Source organism: Pistacia vera, unplaced genomic scaffold (genome assembly GCF_008641045.1).
Source record: "Pistacia vera cultivar Batoury unplaced genomic scaffold, PisVer_v2 Contig46, whole genome shotgun sequence".
In the NCBI taxonomy this organism is placed as follows: Eukaryota; Viridiplantae; Streptophyta; class Magnoliopsida; order Sapindales; family Anacardiaceae; genus Pistacia; species Pistacia vera.
This window is the reverse complement of record NW_022196290.1, coordinates 154,077-167,672: the sequence shown is the minus strand read 5'-3', so window position 1 is coordinate 167,672 and position 13,596 is coordinate 154,077. Positions and strand designations below refer to the sequence as shown.

At 38.9% G+C, this 13,596-nt stretch overlaps 4 protein-coding genes and 1 pseudogene across 4 annotated transcripts; all 5 read left to right on the top strand.

The window, feature by feature from the left end:
- The first annotated feature begins 241 nt into the window (after positions 1 to 241).
- LOC116144969 (17.3 kDa class I heat shock protein-like) lies at positions 242 to 922 on the top strand. The gene has a single exon (XM_031430421.1). The coding sequence runs from the start codon at positions 326 to 328 to the stop codon at positions 782 to 784; it is 459 nt and encodes a 152-aa protein (XP_031286281.1). The 5' UTR covers positions 242 to 325; the 3' UTR covers positions 785 to 922.
- A 507-nt stretch (positions 923 to 1,429) lies between these two features.
- On the top strand, positions 1,430 to 3,107 carry LOC116145034 (UDP-glucose iridoid glucosyltransferase-like; the record flags this gene model as incomplete). The annotated part of the gene is given in 3 exon segments (XM_031430486.1): positions 1,430 to 2,059; positions 2,236 to 2,836; positions 2,839 to 3,107. Coding segments are annotated over 3 exon segments (1,470 nt in total), but the record flags the coding sequence as incomplete, so codon positions are not given.
- Positions 3,108 to 3,673: 566 nt separating this feature from the next.
- On the top strand, positions 3,674 to 8,658 carry LOC116144972 (annotated as a pseudogene).
- On the top strand, positions 5,207 to 5,879 carry LOC116144968 (17.3 kDa class I heat shock protein-like). The gene has a single exon (XM_031430420.1). It carries the CDS (start codon positions 5,283 to 5,285, stop codon positions 5,739 to 5,741), a length of 459 nt encoding a protein of 152 aa, XP_031286280.1. The 5' UTR covers positions 5,207 to 5,282; the 3' UTR covers positions 5,742 to 5,879.
- Positions 8,659 to 8,660: 2 nt separating the features above from the next.
- LOC116145033 (UDP-glucose iridoid glucosyltransferase-like) lies at positions 8,661 to 10,002 on the top strand. Its single transcript, XM_031430485.1, has 2 exons — positions 8,661 to 9,141; positions 9,347 to 10,002. The coding sequence occupies exons 1-2, from the start codon at positions 8,661 to 8,663 to the stop codon at positions 10,000 to 10,002; spliced, it is 1,137 nt and encodes a 378-aa protein (XP_031286345.1).
- Positions 10,003 to 13,596: the final 3,594 nt, after the last annotated feature.

Sequence of the window (13,596 nt, the reverse complement as noted above, 5' to 3'; positions counted from 1 at the left end):
GTTTGGTTGAAAGCGCCCCGTCTTGAGTTTGAGTTGTAATAAGGGTGGCTAATTACCATAAAAAAAAAAATTATATATATATAATCAATAATATATCCTTAATAAGGCTAAAGCAGTAGCTCCTTCTGGAAAGCTTCGGAAGGTTCTCGAATTTACCCGAAAGTTCGTTAACTGAAAAGCCCAAAAACATCGAGAAAGTACTTGTATTACTTCCTTAAATCTTATAAATACCCAACTGATCGCACTCTCTGTTCACCAAAGGTCCAAGCATTAGCAATCTTTCTGAGCATCCGAACAACTTTGAAATTCAATTTCCTGTAGGAAAATGTCTCTGATTCCCAGCTTCTTTGGTAATTCTCGAAGCAGTATCTTCGATCCCTCTTGGGACCCATTCAAGGACTTCCAATTCCCTTCTTCTTCCTCTCATTTCCCTCAAGAAACCTCTGCATTTGTCAACACGCGTGTCGACTGGAAGGAGACCCCAGAAGCCCATGTGTTCAAGGCCGATCTTCCAGGGCTGAAGAAAGAGGAAGTAAAGCTGGAGATTGAAGATGACAGGGTGCTCCAAATAACTGGAGAGAGGAACATAGAGAAGGAAGACAAGAACGACACGTGGCACCGTGTGGAACGTAGCAGTGGGAAGTTCTCGAGGAGGTTCAGGTTGCCGGAGAATGTGAAGATGGATCAGGTGAAGGCTTCTATGGAGAATGGAGTTCTCACAGTCACTGTTCCCAAAGTGGAGATGAAGAAGCCTAATGTGAAGGCTATTGAGATTTCAGGTTAAAATGATAAATATAGATTAGAGTCATTGCCACTTACCAGTGACAAATAATTTTGTTCTGAGAGTATGTGATATGTGTTTTGTTTCTGGGTCTGATGCTTTGTTGCTGAAGTGCCATTAATAATCGGTAATATGTCCATATGATTATATGAATATAAGATAATAAATTTCCTTCTTGTTTTAGTTATTTCATTTTTCTTGTGGAATTCCTCTTCAATAGTTTTAGATCTTTTGCTAATTTCTGATGCTCATCTTCCGTGAACTAAAGAATTTGAGATTGATAAGGCATTGTGGTGGATACTGGATACCTTGTTACACGTTTGAACTCCTGGAAACAATGCAACATCGTGGACTGTAATGTGGCTTCAACATTCAGCTTTTCTACCTAAATTTTTCCCTTGTTAATAGTTGGTATTTATGAGTCCTTTAGATACATATTTCCTATCAGCATTTCTACCTAAATCCCATGATTTTTCACTCCATCATCTATTCAATTAGTATGACGAGAATGAATGCCCCAGTATTCAGCCTGAAGTTTGAATTGGGCCTAGAACAGGTAGAAGTTAAAGCATGAACAAGTAGTAAAACCAGCCTTAAATTGCCGTCCAAGAAGACAATTGTCTTTTGCTTCTGTCAGTGTTAAAATAAACGAGTGGCAAAATTAATAATGGCTATCCTACAAAGTTTATTGATTGTCGTTTAGTTGATCTGAGGTTATGCTTTTCTATACACGGAGGAGTTAACTACTTGTTTGAGGCTAGATTTCAACTAGTTGCAGAGAAAAATCTCCCTGAGAAAGATGCAAAACAGGAGCGGAGATGCCGCAACTTGGTGCTAGTTCCATGTCAATTCCAAGGACACATAAATCCGATGGTTCAGCTAGGCACCATCCTTCGCTCCAATGGTTTCTCCATCATAGTTGCTCATGCCCAGTTCAGTTCTCCTCAAACTTCTCATCATCCTGATTTTATCTTCTTTTCGCTACCAGATGGCGTATCATCCAAACCTGATGTCCCTCGTGGCTTTTTAACTTTCACGTCAAATCTTAACTCAAACTGCAGAGCTCCATTCCTGGAATTTCTGAGGCAGACGATAGAAAAACAGGAGCAGCAAGACCAACTCCCCTGCATAATTTATGATGCACTCATGTACTTTGCACAAGCAGTCGCTAGTCATCTGAAGCTACCCAGCATCATTCTACATACTGGTAGTGTCGCTAATATGCTGACATACTTTGCGTATCCTCTACTCCAAGAAGAAGTTATATTCCTCCACAAGGTACAAGAACTCATTGTTTTCACTAAAGATGTGCTAAAAGTAATTCTAACGCTTACAGCTTAATAATAATGAATTAATTTTACCATGTTTTCCTTCTGTGAAGGGGTGGTAGTATTTCAAGTCTAATTATGTGGATCAATTTGTAATCGTACCACTACGGGTGATGATTTCTGAAGCTTGAAACTACCACTTTTGATGCAGATTCCAACTCAACAGAGTTAGTGCCAGGGCTTCATCCACTAAGATTCAGGGATCTACCAACAACCAATTTCGATAATTTAGATGCCACTATGCAACTAATAGCTATACTGAGCATTATAGGATCATCTTCAGCCATCATTTGGAATAGCATGAACTGTCTTGAACAATCATGGTTAGAACAATATCAACAGCAATGCCAAGTTACAAACTTCTCGATAGGTCCTATGCACAAAATTGCTTTGGCCTCCTCTAGTAGCTTGCTGGAAGAGGACAGCAGCTGCATCTCATGGCTTAATAAGCAGAGACACAACTCAGTTATATATGTAAGTTTCGGAAGCATAGTGTCTGTCAATGCCAAAGAGCTAACAAAAATGGCTTGGGGCCTGGCCAACAGCAAGCAACCTTTCTTGTGGGTGCTTAGACCTGATCCAGTGAGTGGATCAGAACCTACTGATTGGCTGCCTGATGACTTTAAAGAGACTGTTGGAGAAAGAAGCTGCATTGTGAAATGGGCACCACAACAAGAAGTATTGGCGAATAGTTCTGTGGGAGGGTTTTGGAGCCACTGTGGTTGGAACTTTCAAGTGAAGGGGTTCCAATGATTTGTAGACCTTGTTTTGGTGACCAAAAGGTGAATACAAGGCACATCAGGCATGTATGGAGAAATGGGTTTGAGTTGGAGAATGATTTGGAAAGAGGGAAGATAAAGAGAGCAATTAAAAGGTTGATGATTGAAAAAGCAGGGGATGAGATGAGGCAGATGGCAGCAGAATTGAAAGACAAAACTGAAGATAGTCTCAAGAAGAACCTACTGTAATTTCTGTAACAATCAATCAACAGTTGCTATGGCAAAGAATCCAATCTTACACGGCAGGACAAAACACATCAAGATCAAGTTTCATGCTGTGAGAGAAGCTGAAAGTAATGCTGAAGTGAAATTAATCCATTGCAAGGGTGAAGATCAACTTGCGGATATCATGACCAAGGGTCTACCTAAAACCAAGTTTGAGAGTTTGAGACTTAGACTTGGTGTTTCCAGCAAGCTTATCAAGGAGGAGTGATGATGTAGGTGATAACCTACTGGAAATGGGACAAATTCCGGTTGAAGATTCAAATTGGATTTTTGGAGCCAAAGTTTCAGTTTATATTTTGTTAAGTCTGCAGTAGTTGTGGAGCAGATATTAGGCCAATCAAGTGAAGATTTTATGACTTATTTAGTTGAGATTTAGACTTGGTTTGGTGCATAATTTTTGCTAAAGTTCATTTGTAATATTTTAATATACTGCAGTAGGTAAAAACAGTGATACAGCTTGTATATTCGTCTCTGTTTTTATTATGAAAAAGTAGAGAGAAAAACTCTCAATTTCTTGCCGTCTCCTTCATTGCAACCTCTCATTTTTTACTCTGAACTTTTCTTCCCTGAACCAACAGTAAGAGAGAGAGATGGAAAAACAAGGGCGGAGATGCAGAAAACTGGTGCTAGTTCCATGTCCGTTCCAAGGACAGGTAAATCCGATGCTTCAGCTAGGCACAATCCTTCACTCCAAAGGTTTCTCTATCACAGTTGCTCATGCCCAATTCAATTCTCCTCAAACTTCCAATCATCCTGATTTTATCTTCCAATCCCTACCAGATGGCATATCATCCAAACCTGACATCCCTCGTGATTTTTTAGCTTTCATGTCAAGTCTTAACTTGAACTGTAGAGCCCCATTCCAGGAATTTCTAAGTCAGATGATAGGAAAACAGGAGCAGCAAGACGAACTCCCCTGCATAATTTATGATGCACTCATGTACTTTTCAGAAGCAGTGTCTAGTCACCTGAAGCTACCAAGCATCATCTTACAAACTGGTAGTGTTACCACTATGCTGACGTACTTTGCATATCCTCGATTTTTTTTTTTGGTTTTTATGAAATGTTAAAAAAGGGACACAAATATTAAATTTAAGAACACTTTTTATTAATTGTACTTAAATTTAATAGCAAACAATGACAAATTAGTAATTGTATAAGTTATAAGAAAATAAATCAAAATGAAGTCTACTATAATACTTTTATCACGTGTCTAAAAAATTTTTAAAAATAAAATAGATATTAAAAAGAAACTGAAAAAAAAAAAAAAAAGGAAAAGTTGTTATCAACGACTTTTTTTTTACTTTTTTAATTTATTTTTTAAATAAAAAAATACTTTGTTTTATGTAAAAAAAAAAAAAAAATTGTCATTATTTTAAAATTTTAAAACCAGTTTTCCTATTTATAGTATTTCTTATTTTGTTATTATTATATTTAAACTTTGGAATCAGCAAATTTTCTAACTTTTTATCTAATTTCTTTTTTAGTTTTTAATTTTAGGATTGGAAGACTAAAACCAAATAAATAATTTTAGAGTATCTAAATTTTTTTTTTCTATTAAAAATTAACTACACGTGCGTCTAAGTTGAACAAAGTTATTATTTAGTATTCCTAAATTGAACAAATTGAAACTTGGATACGTTTTGTCTCTAAATTGAATAAAATGACTATTTAATATTCCTAAATCGATGTTCGTTTTGTCTTTAAATTGAATAAAATATCTATTTTAATGCCTGTAAATCTATCGAATTCAAACTTGTTTCCATTTTTTAGCCTTTCGTAAAAGAATTGCATCTAAATTGATAATATATAACCACCCACTTGTGGTCGAGTGGATAGGAGGTGTTTGGTTGAAAGCGCCCCGTCTTGAGTTTGAGTTGTAATAAGGGTGGCTAATTACCATAAAAAAAAAAATTATATATATATAATCAATAATATATCCTTAATAAGGCTAAAGCAGTAGCTCCTTCTGGAAAGCTTCGGAAGGTTCTCGAATTTACCCGAAAGTTCGTTAACTGAAAAGCCCAAAAACATCGAGAAAGTACTTGTATTACTTCCTTAAATCTTATAAATACCCAACTGATCGCACTCTCTGTTCACCAAAGGTCCAAGCATTAGCAATCTTTCTGAGCATCCGAACAACTTTGAAATTCAATTTCCTGTAGGAAAATGTCTCTGATTCCCAGCTTCTTTGGTAATTCTCGAAGCAGTATCTTCGATCCCTCTTGGGACCCATTCAAGGACTTCCAATTCCCTTCTTCTTCCTCTCATTTCCCTCAAGAAACCTCTGCATTTGTCAACACGCGTGTCGACTGGAAGGAGACCCCAGAAGCCCATGTGTTCAAGGCCGATCTTCCAGGGCTGAAGAAAGAGGAAGTAAAGCTGGAGATTGAAGATGACAGGGTGCTCCAAATAACTGGAGAGAGGAACATAGAGAAGGAAGACAAGAACGACACGTGGCACCGTGTGGAACGTAGCAGTGGGAAGTTCTCGAGGAGGTTCAGGTTGCCGGAGAATGTGAAGATGGATCAGGTGAAGGCTTCTATGGAGAATGGAGTTCTCACAGTCACTGTTCCCAAAGTGGAGATGAAGAAGCCTAATGTGAAGGCTATTGAGATTTCAGGTTAAAATGATAAATATAGATTAGAGTCATTGCCACTTACCAGTGACAAATAATTTTGTTCTGAGAGTATGTGATATGTGTTTTGTTTCTGGGTCTGATGCTTTGTTGCTGAAGTGCCATTAATAATCGGTAATATGTCCATATGATTATATGAATATAAGATAATAAATTTCCTTCTTGTTTTAGTTATTTCATTTTTCTTGTGGAATTCCTCTTCAATAGTTTTAGATCTTTTGCTAATTTCTGATGCTCATCTTCCGTGAACTAAAGAATTTGAGATTGATAAGGCATTGTGGTGGATACTGGATACCTTGTTACACGTTTGAACTCCTGGAAACAATGCAACATCGTGGACTGTAATGTGGCTTCAACATTCAGCTTTTCTACCTAAATTTTTCCCTTGTTAATAGTTGGTATTTATGAGTCCTTTAGATACATATTTCCTATCAGCATTTCTACCTAAATCCCATGATTTTTCACTCCATCATCTATTCAATTAGTATGACGAGAATGAATGCCCCAGTATTCAGCCTGAAGTTTGAATTGGGCCTAGAACAGGTAGAAGTTAAAGCATGAACAAGTAGTAAAACCAGCCTTAAATTGCCGTCCAAGAAGACAATTGTCTTTTGCTTCTGTCAGTGTTAAAATAAACGAGTGGCAAAATTAATAATGGCTATCCTACAAAGTTTATTGATTGTCGTTTAGTTGATCTGAGGTTATGCTTTTCTATACACGGAGGAGTTAACTACTTGTTTGAGGCTAGATTTCAACTAGTTGCAGAGAAAAATCTCCCTGAGAAAGATGCAAAACAGGAGCGGAGATGCCGCAACTTGGTGCTAGTTCCATGTCAATTCCAAGGACACATAAATCCGATGGTTCAGCTAGGCACCATCCTTCGCTCCAATGGTTTCTCCATCATAGTTGCTCATGCCCAGTTCAGTTCTCCTCAAACTTCTCATCATCCTGATTTTATCTTCTTTTCGCTACCAGATGGCGTATCATCCAAACCTGATGTCCCTCGTGGCTTTTTAACTTTCACGTCAAATCTTAACTCAAACTGCAGAGCTCCATTCCTGGAATTTCTGAGGCAGACGATAGAAAAACAGGAGCAGCAAGACCAACTCCCCTGCATAATTTATGATGCACTCATGTACTTTGCACAAGCAGTCGCTAGTCATCTGAAGCTACCCAGCATCATTCTACATACTGGTAGTGTCGCTAATATGCTGACATACTTTGCGTATCCTCTACTCCAAGAAGAAGTTATATTCCTCCACAAGGTACAAGAACTCATTGTTTTCACTAAAGATGTGCTAAAAGTAATTCTAACGCTTACAGCTTAATAATAATGAATTAATTTTACCATGTTTTCCTTCTGTGAAGGGGTGGTAGTATTTCAAGTCTAATTATGTGGATCAATTTGTAATCGTACCACTACGGGTGATGATTTCTGAAGCTTGAAACTACCACTTTTGATGCAGATTCCAACTCAACAGAGTTAGTGCCAGGGCTTCATCCACTAAGATTCAGGGATCTACCAACAACCAATTTCGATAATTTAGATGCCACTATGCAACTAATAGCTATACTGAGCATTATAGGATCATCTTCAGCCATCATTTGGAATAGCATGAACTGTCTTGAACAATCATGGTTAGAACAATATCAACAGCAATGCCAAGTTACAAACTTCTCGATAGGTCCTATGCACAAAATTGCTTTGGCCTCCTCTAGTAGCTTGCTGGAAGAGGACAGCAGCTGCATCTCATGGCTTAATAAGCAGAGACACAACTCAGTTATATATGTAAGTTTCGGAAGCATAGTGTCTGTCAATGCCAAAGAGCTAACAAAAATGGCTTGGGGCCTGGCCAACAGCAAGCAACCTTTCTTGTGGGTGCTTAGACCTGATCCAGTGAGTGGATCAGAACCTACTGATTGGCTGCCTGATGACTTTAAAGAGACTGTTGGAGAAAGAAGCTGCATTGTGAAATGGGCACCACAACAAGAAGTATTGGCGAATAGTTCTGTGGGAGGGTTTTGGAGCCACTGTGGTTGGAACTTTCAAGTGAAGGGGTTCCAATGATTTGTAGACCTTGTTTTGGTGACCAAAAGGTGAATACAAGGCACATCAGGCATGTATGGAGAAATGGGTTTGAGTTGGAGAATGATTTGGAAAGAGGGAAGATAAAGAGAGCAATTAAAAGGTTGATGATTGAAAAAGCAGGGGATGAGATGAGGCAGATGGCAGCAGAATTGAAAGACAAAACTGAAGATAGTCTCAAGAAGAACCTACTGTAATTTCTGTAACAATCAATCAACAGTTGCTATGGCAAAGAATCCAATCTTACACGGCAGGACAAAACACATCAAGATCAAGTTTCATGCTGTGAGAGAAGCTGAAAGTAATGCTGAAGTGAAATTAATCCATTGCAAGGGTGAAGATCAACTTGCGGATATCATGACCAAGGGTCTACCTAAAACCAAGTTTGAGAGTTTGAGACTTAGACTTGGTGTTTCCAGCAAGCTTATCAAGGAGGAGTGATGATGTAGGTGATAACCTACTGGAAATGGGACAAATTCCGGTTGAAGATTCAAATTGGATTTTTGGAGCCAAAGTTTCAGTTTATATTTTGTTAAGTCTGCAGTAGTTGTGGAGCAGATATTAGGCCAATCAAGTGAAGATTTTATGACTTATTTAGTTGAGATTTAGACTTGGTTTGGTGCATAATTTTTGCTAAAGTTCATTTGTAATATTTTAATATACTGCAGTAGGTAAAAACAGTGATACAGCTTGTATATTCGTCTCTGTTTTTATTATGAAAAAGTAGAGAGAAAAACTCTCAATTTCTTGCCGTCTCCTTCATTGCAACCTCTCATTTTTTACTCTGAACTTTTCTTCCCTGAACCAACAGTAAGAGAGAGAGATGGAAAAACAAGGGCGGAGATGCAGAAAACTGGTGCTAGTTCCATGTCCGTTCCAAGGACAGGTAAATCCGATGCTTCAGCTAGGCACAATCCTTCACTCCAAAGGTTTCTCTATCACAGTTGCTCATGCCCAATTCAATTCTCCTCAAACTTCCAATCATCCTGATTTTATCTTCCAATCCCTACCAGATGGCATATCATCCAAACCTGACATCCCTCGTGATTTTTTAGCTTTCATGTCAAGTCTTAACTTGAACTGTAGAGCCCCATTCCAGGAATTTCTAAGTCAGATGATAGGAAAACAGGAGCAGCAAGACGAACTCCCCTGCATAATTTATGATGCACTCATGTACTTTGCAGAAGCAGTGTCTAGTCACCTGAAGCTACCAAGCATCATCTTACAAACTGGTAGTGTTACCACTATGCTGACGTACTTTGCATATCCTCGACTCCAAGAGGAAGGTTACATTCCACCACAAGGTATAAGAACTCCATATTGTTTTCACTGAATATGTGCTAATAACAATTGTAATGCTCACAGTTTAACACAATGAACTAATTTTAACATGTTTCCTTTACGTGAAGGGGTGATAGTATTTCAAGTCTTAATTTTGTAGATCAATTTGTAGCGTACCTCCGCTGGTGATGATTTCTGAAGCTTGAAACTACCACTTTTTTAATGCAGATTCCAACTCAACAGAGTTAGTGCCTGGGCTTCATCTCCTCAGATTCAAGGATCTACCATCAAGCACTTTGGATGATTTAGATCCCACTCTGCAACTAATAGCTATACTGAGCAATATAGGATCATCTTCAGCCATCGTTTGGAATGGTATGGACTGCCTTGAACAATCATCATTAGCACAATATCAACAACAATTCCGAGTTCCAAATTTGTCAATAGGTCCTATGCACAAAATTGCTTCGGCGTCCTCTAGTAGCTTACTGGAAGAGGACAGCAGTTGCATCTCATGGCTTAACAAGCAAGGTCACAACTCAGTTATATATGTAAGTTTTGGAAGCATAGCATCCGTGGATGCCAAAGAGCTAACAGAAATGGCTTGGGGCCTAGACAACAGCAACCAAACTTTCCTGTGGGTGATTAGGCCGGATCCTGATAATGGAGCAGAACCTACTGATTGGTTGCCTGATGAATTTAAAGAGACTGTGGGAGGAAGAGGCTACATAGTGAAATGGACACCACAACAAGAAGTATTGGCACATGGTGCTGTGGGAGGACTTTGGAGCCACTGTGGTTGGAATTCAACCATTGAAAGTATAAGTGAAGGGGTTCCAATGATTTGTAGGCCATGTTTTGGGGATTGTTATAGATGTATATGACTTCCTAGATTATAGGGATCACATTAAAATCATTGATTATATGGATCACTTCTATCCTAATTTAGATTGATAACAAGTGTATATAAATATATATTCTTTTAAGCTATGAATAAGAAGAGTGAATATTCATTATGTTTATTTACGCGGTATCAGAGCCTTAAAAGATAATTAGGGTTTGGGTCTCAAAATTGGGAAATTAGGGTTTGGGTTTTAAATTGGGAAAACCTGTTTGGGTTGAGATTTGTTCAACACCGCCACCCAAGGGAGATTCAGAAGCCGTTGATCGGTAAAACCCCGAGTTCCGGCCATCAAAATCACCGCGCGTGAGCTCCACGCGCCACCCGAAACTTCGGTGAATAGTAACACGCGCCGGCGCGTGAGAGCGCGTGCACAGCTGACTTCTCCTCAAATTCTCTTCGTCTGCTTCGTCGGTACTTGTATAGCACATTTTCGTGCTGGATTGGGTAATCTCTTACTGGTTCACTGCTGTTCTTTGTTTGGATATTTTTGAGGACTTAGTTGTGATCTTTCGGCACTTTGTTTTCGTTTGGTTATTGGTTTTTTTATTGCTGTGGCCTTTGGTTGGTGGTGACTGTTGATTGATTTGGTGTGTCACTGAAATTTAGTTGGTTTGCTTTGTTTTAACCGTTTGTTGGTGTGCATTGGGATTATCATCTGTTTAAGACATGTCTGATACAAAGCCAGTGATGGAAATGATACCGACGATGTCGAAAATTACAGAACATAAGCTCATTGGTATAACTAATTACCATGATTGGCATAAAACTATTATACTGTATTTGCGGAGTATTGATAAAGATGATCGTATAACTGATGATCCATCTGAGGATGATTCGAAAAAGACATGGCTCCGGGATGATGCTCGGTTGATTCTACAAATACGGAACTCTATTGACGGTGAGGTACTTGGCCTAATTAATCATTGTGAGTTTATTAAAGAACTGATGAATTATTTGGAGTTTCTGTATTCTGGAAAAGGGAATGTTTCTCATATTTATGAAGTGTGTAAGGCATTCTACTGTGCAGAGAAACAAGATAAGTCTCTTACAGCTTATTTTATGGAGTTTACGAAGACTTATGAAGTGTTGAACATGTTGTTACCCTTCAGTGCTGATGTCAAAGTTCAACAAAAACAACGGGAGCAAATGGCAATCATGAGTTTTCTTGCAGGTCTTCCTTCTGAATTTGAGACTGCTAAGTCTCAGGTTCTAGCCAGTCTAGAGATCTCTTCATTGCATGATGTCTTTAGTAGGGTACTTCACACAGAAGGTACCCCACCGGTTCAGTTTAGTAATGCTCTCATCAGTCAAAAGAATGACTATGAATCTAGGCGATCACAATTTGGAAGTGGCAACAAAGGAGGAGGGTCAAATAGTAATATGAGAGGAATCGTGTGTCACTATTGCCATAAGCCAGGACACATGAAGCGTGATTGTAGAAAGCTTCAGAACAGAAATAGAAGAAATCCCTCTGCCCATGTTGCATCCACCAATGATACTTCGGATCAGTCAGTTCTTATCTCTGCAGATGAATTTGCCAAGTTTTCATTGTACCAGGAATCATTAAAGGCTTCACCTACTCCTGTCACGGCTATGGCTGACTCAGGTAAGCCAAATACATGTCTCCTTTCCTCATCCTCCAAATTCGTCATTGACTCTGGTGCAACAGATCACATGTCAGGTAATCCCAGTCTCTTTGCTACTTATCAATCAAAAACCCTTTCGAATGTGACTTTAGCAGATGGGTCACCATCCTACGTTCTTGGGTCTGGCACAGTTACCCCTACTCCACAGCTTCCCTTGTCAAATGTCTTACATTTACCAGATTTTTCTTTCAATTTGATTTCTGTTAGCCAACTTACTCGTGCTCTTAACTGTTGTGTTTTATTCTTTCCCGATTATTGCTTGTTTCAGGATCTTACGACGAAGAAGATTATTGGTAAAGGACATGAATCTGGAGGTTTATACATTCTCGACAGACCAAAATCTACACCTGTCGCTTGTTCTAGTGTTGCATCCCCGTTTCAAGCACATTGTCGTTTGGGCCATCCATCTCTTCCTTCATTGAAGAGATTGTGTCCTCAGTTTAATAAAGTGTCTACATTAGAGTGTGAGTCATGTCAGTTTGCTAAACATCATCGTGTCAGTTTTAGTCCTAGAGTCAATAAAAGAGCTAATTCTCCCTTTGAGTTAGTTCACTCTGATGTTTGGGGTCCTTGTCCAGTTCTGTCTAAAACTGGTTTTAGATATTTTGTTACATTTGTGGACGATTACTCTCGTATGACTTGGTTATTCTTAATGAAAAATCGTTCTGATTTGTTCTCTTATTTCTGTGCTTTTTGTACTGAGATTAAAACTCAATTCAATGTTTCTATTCATACATTGCGCAGTGATAATGCCAAAGAATATCTGTCAGTTTCTTTTCAAAATTACATGACCCAGAATGGCATTCTTCATCAAACTTCATGTGTTGATACTCCATCTCAAAACGGAATAGCAGAACGGAAAAACAGACATCTTCTTGAAACTGCAAGAGCCTTATTATTCCAGATGAATGTTCCTAAACCATTCTGGGCTGATGCCGTTTCCACCGCCTGTTTTTTGATTAACCGCATGCCGTCTTCTGTCCTTCATGGTGAGACCCCGTACAGTATTCTTTTTCCTAACAAAGCATTATTTCCTCTTGAACCTAGGGTATTTGGTAGCACTTGCTTTGTTCGGGATGTTCGACCATCAGTCACTAAATTAGATCCCAAGTCATTAAAATGTGTCTTTCTTGGTTATTCTCGACTTCAGAAAGGATATCGGTGTTATTGTCCAAGTCTTAATAAGTATCTTGTTTCCATTGATGTTACCTTTCTAGAAGAAACACCATACTTTCCCTCTTCTCCTGCAGATCGTCCGAAGGATGATGATAATGATGATTTGTTAGTTTATACCTTCACTTCCCCTGCACCAATATCTGAACCGGCTCCTATCTCTGATCCTGATCCTGCTCCTGCTCCTGCTCCTGCTCCTGCTCCTGCTCCTATCAAAGTTTACTCTCGTCGTCCACCTCCTCCCGTTTCATGTCCGGCACCAACTTCTTCGTCATCCGATCCAGTTTCAAGTGATGATCTTCCTATTGCATTGCGAAAAGGTAAACGACAGTGTACTTATCCTGTTTCTTCTTGTGTTTCTTATGATCATTTGTCACACTCATCATGTTCCTTTATTGCTTCCCTTGATTCTATTACTATCCCTAAAACTGTTCATGAAGCCCTTTCTCATCCTGGTTGGCGTAATGCAATGATAGAGGAAATGAATGCCTTAGATGACAATGGTACTTGGAAATTGGTAGATTTACCTTCAGGGAAACAGGCAATTGGATGCAAATGGGTGTTTACAGTTAAAGTTAATCCAGATGGGTCAGTTGCTCGACTAAAAGCTCGTCTGGTTGCTAAAGGATATGCTCAGACTTACGGAGTTGATTATTCTGATACTTTTTCCCCTGTGGCTAAGTTTACCTCTATTCGGCTGTTTATCTCTATGGCAGCTACTTATGATTGGCCTTTGCATCAGCTAGACATCAAGA